This window comes from Otolemur garnettii, unplaced genomic scaffold (genome assembly GCF_000181295.1).
Source record: "Otolemur garnettii isolate 467f Iridium unplaced genomic scaffold, OtoGar3 scaffold00179, whole genome shotgun sequence".
Lineage (NCBI taxonomy): Eukaryota > Metazoa > Chordata > Mammalia > Primates > Galagidae > Otolemur > Otolemur garnettii.
The window spans coordinates 1287234-1291714 of record NW_003852574.1 but is presented as its reverse complement, the minus strand read 5'-3'; the positions used below and the strand labels follow the sequence as shown (position 1 = coordinate 1291714).

At 43.8% G+C, this 4481-nt stretch overlaps 1 protein-coding gene across 6 annotated transcripts in view; it reads left to right on the top strand.

Moving 5' to 3' along the window:
• Positions 1-4481, top strand: part of QRICH1 (glutamine rich 1) — a 64145-nt gene that overhangs the window by 43356 nt on the left and 16308 nt on the right. For all 6 annotated transcript variants that reach the window (XM_003800572.3, XM_023519569.1, XM_023519573.1 and 3 more), the window contains 2 exons: positions 734-888; positions 4033-4147. In XM_003800572.3, coding sequence (XP_003800620.1) covers positions 734-888; positions 4033-4147 — 270 coding nt within the window. The remainder of the gene's footprint in view (positions 1-733; positions 889-4032; positions 4148-4481) is intronic.

The following is a 4481-nucleotide window of genomic DNA, read 5'->3' as shown; positions in this document are numbered from 1 at the left end:
AAAAAAATAGCCAGGCGTTGTGGTGGGTGCCTGTAGTCCCAGCTACTCAGGGGCTGAGGCAAGGGAATCTCCTAAGCCCAGAAGTTGGAGGTTGTTGTGAGCTGTGTGACGCCACGGCACTCTACTGTGGGCGATAAAGTGAAAGTCTGTTTCCCCAAAAAAATAAAAAGAATAATAAAATACTGTGATGCTAAAGTAGTAAGAGAGCAGAATGGCAGAAAAGAGTTTCCTGGCTCTTGGGACTAGCTCTAGGGTACCATTTGAAATAGTATGTTGAATTCAAGATGAACAATAAGTCTGCCCGACCCTGTGCAGATGAGCAGGATATATGGGATTTGTTAAGATCAGCCATTTTTGGGCACATGGATTCTGAAATTGACCTAGCAAACCTGGGCAGAGTGGCTTCTGGGAGAAAACAGTGATTATGCTCTTGGTGCTCTTCTTCCTTAGCAGTACGCTCATTATACTTGTTCTACTTCTACTTGTTCACATTACAGAAAGCTGATACTGTTTTCTGGGCTCAAATTGTATTTGGGGATATGTGAGATAAGAGGATTGTCAAAAGGAAATTGTTGGTATAATAGAGCATATGACCAGTTCTGAACCTTTCATTTCTGTCCCAGCACCCAGAAGAGTAGTATCTACTCTGAGTCCTCCTTTTAGGGATATGGGTAACCAGTAAAAAGATGACGGTTGCCAGGACTTCTGTTTACTTTTGGGGCTTCTTTTGCAGGGCGTCAACTGCTACGATTCCAGGAGGATCTCATCTCTTCTGCTGTGGCTGAGTTGAATTATGGGCTCTGTCTAATGACACGGGAAGCTCGAAACGGGGAAGGTGAACCCTATGATCCAGATGTGCTCTACTATATTTTCTTGTGTATTCAAAAGGTAGGAAATATCTTCAGGGGAGCATGTTTTAGCTGGTTAGTTAAGTTAGTAAAATGAGAAGCAAAAAGTTAATTAAAATAAGAAAATTTTCTTTCAGATATATTTCGTTTTAAACTATACATTTTTTATTTTGTTATTTTTATTTTTTTTTTTAATGAGACAGAGTCTCACTTTATAGCCCTCTGTAGAGCGCAATGGCTTTATAGCTTATAGCAACCTCTAACTCTTGGGCTCAAGCAATCCTGTTGGCTCAGTTTTTCTATTTCATTTTATTTATCTATTTATTTATTTATCTTTCTGAGACAGTCTCATTAGCAACCTCAAATTCTTGGGCCTAATGATTCTCTTGCCTCAGCCTCCTAAGTAACTGGAACTGCAGGCGCCCACCTATTCTTTAGTTGTAGTTGTCGTTGTTTAGCAGGCCTAGGCTGAGCTCGAACTTGCCAGCCTTGGTGTATGTGGCCAAAGCCCTACTCAACTGAGCTATGGGTGCCAAGCCAGTTTTTCTATTTTAATAGAGACGCGTTCTTGCTTTTGCTCAGGCTGATCTCAAACTTGTGAGCTCAAACAGTCCACCCCTTCTTGGCTTTCCAGTAGTGGTAGGATTAGTGGCTTGAGCCATTGCACCTGGCCTAAATATACCATACATAAAAAGAAATTTACTGGGTTGAGCAGTGCCTGTGGCCTAGTGAGTAGGGCGTCACTCCATATACCAAGGGTGGCAGGTTCAAACCCAGCCCCAGTCAAACTGCAACAAAAAAATAGCTGGGTGTTGTGTTGGGCACCTACAGAATCAGCTACTCGAGAGGCTGAGGCAAGAGAATTGCCTAAGCCCAAGAGCTGGAAGTTGCTGTGAGCTATGACTCCTTGGCACTCTACTGAGGGCAACAAACTAAGACTCTGTCTGTAAAAAAAGAAAAAAAAAATTTACTGGGGCCAGGAGTATTATCTCACAGCTATAATCCTAGCACACTAGGAGGCTGAGGTGGGTGGATTGCTTAAGCTCAAGTGTTAGGGACTACTGAGCAAGAGCGACCCCATCTCTAAAAATAGCTGGGCATTGTGGCAGGAGTCTGTAGTCCCAGCTACTTGGGAGGCTGAGGTAAGAGAATTGCTTGAGCCCAGGAGTTTGAGGTTGCTGTGAGGTGTGATGCCACAGCATTCTACCAAGGGCAACAAAGTCAGACTCTGTCTCAAACAGAAAGGTAATTTACCTAGCCTGGAACAATGAGTCATGCCTATATTCCCAGCTATTTGGGAGGCTAAGGTGGGAGGATCACTTGAGGCCAGGAGTTGAAGACACACCTCAGCAACATAGCAAGACCCTCTCTTTTGGTTTTGTTTTGTTTTGTTTTGAGACAGAGCTCTATCGCCCTGAGTAGAGTGCTGTGGTGTCACAGCTCACAGCAACCTCCAACTCCTGGGCTCAAGCAATTCTCTTGCCTCAGCCTCCTGAGTAGCTGGGACTACAGGCGCCCGCCACAGTGCCTAGCTATTTTTTGTTTGTAGTTATCATTATTTGGCAGGCTCGGTCCAGATTTAAACCCACCAGCTCTGTTGTATGTGGCTGGCGCCTTAGCCGCTTGAGCTACAGGCGCCACCCCCAAGATCCTCTCTTTAAGAAAATAAAAATACAGCTCGATGTCCACAGCTCAATGGTTATGGCGCCAGCCACATACACTAAGGTTGGCGGGTTCAAACCTGGCTAGGGCCTGCTAAACAACGGTGACACATGCAACCAAAGAATAGCCAGGTGTTGTGGGGGCATCTGTAGTTCCAGCTACTTGGGAGGCTAAGGCAAAAGAATTGCTTATGCCCAAGAGTTTGAGGTTGCTATGAGCTGTGATGCCACAGCTGAGAGAAACATAGACTCTGTCTCAAAAAACATAAATAAATAAAAATAAAAGTAATTTGTCCAAAACAAGGTCAGGTGCTTTTATTCTCCTCCTCCTCTGCATTAATACAAAATAATTATTTAAAGAAGTCTCAACTAGAATAATACACAAATACAGTAAGGTTTTTGAGATGTCTAACATGAAGCATAACAGAGAAACTTGTACACTGGCAGTTTGGGGGAGCAGAGGTAGATTTCTGGTTATTTTTTTGAGACTGTCTCACTGTGTCACCCTCGATAGAGTGCTGTGGTGTCATAGCTCACAACAACCTTAAACTCTTAGACTTAAACGATTCTGTTGCCTCAGCCTCCTGAGTATCTTGGACTACAGGTGCCCACCACAATGCCTGGGTATTTTTCTTTTGTTGCAATTGTCGTTGTTTAGCTGGCCTGGGCTGGCTTTGAACCCACCAGGCTCGGTGTATGTGGCTGGCACCATAACCACTGTGCTATGGGCACCAAGCCCTAGATACAGATTTGTGTTTAGTTTCCTGAGAAAACTCTGCCTTCCAGTTTGTTCCTCTTTCTTGCTGGTCCAAACCTAGCTAGGCACCATGCCCTGATTTTTTCCATGCTTTTACCACGGTCCTGTGACCAAGTAAAGGCATATACATTTACAGAAAAGGATACTGAGCCATAGAAGTTAAAAGAATTGCATATCTTATGTAACTTACATACCTAAGAAGAGGCTGACACCAGAGCTTGTTCATGATTTTTGCTCCCAGGAGACAGTGTGTTGCTTATGTGAAATAGTTGTTACAACATTTGCCTTATTGACCCAAGTCTCAAAAATGTTGTGGGTGGTGCCTTTTGCTCACTGGGCCACATATACCAGGGCTGGTGGGTTCAAACATAGCCCGGGGCAGCTAAAACAACAATGACAACTGCAACAATAACAACAAAAATAGCTGGACGTTGTGGCAGGCACCTGTAATCCCAGCTACTTGGGAGGGTAAGGCAAGAGGATTGCTTAAGTCCAAGAGTTTTAGGTTACTGTGAGCTGTGATGCCATGGCACTCTACCCAGGGCAACAGCTTGAGACTCTGTCTCAAAAAAAAAAATGTTGTGAGAATTGGTGCACATGTTCTGAAATATTCTGTGGAAGTGTCATGTGCTACAGATTTGACTTGGTTTGTTGAGGGGGTAATGGGTAGTTAGAGATGGTGATGCTTATAGAAAATAAATGTATTTCCCCTGAAAGCGTTGCTCAGGAGATTACCAGTAACTTTTATTGATTGTATTTCTTTTAGTATCTTTTTGAAAATGGACGAGTAGATGACATTTTCTCCGATCTTTATTATGTCCGATTTACGGAATGGCTACATGAAGTTCTGAAGGATATTCAGCCCCGGGTTACTCCACTTGGTAAGAGTCTCACTTGCCCTTGGATTTCTTTCCGATCAGGGTTTTTAAAAGATTAGCAGCTTCTGTGGCTGCCTGTTATATATAGCACATGAGTGAGGGGACTATATATCTCTCCTGGCGGCGACAGCAGCAGCAGCATTATTCACTTCTGTGTTAGAAGTGCTGTTCACTAGAGAATCCTCCTAGTCCACTGTGGCAAAGACACAGAAGCATGCAGAACTAGTGGGCTAGTTATTATCTATTTTCCTGTTAAAATTTACTGATTAAAATGAGAATTACTGGGCAGCGCCTGTAGCTTAGCCGCTAGGGCGCCAGCCACATACACCGAGGCTGG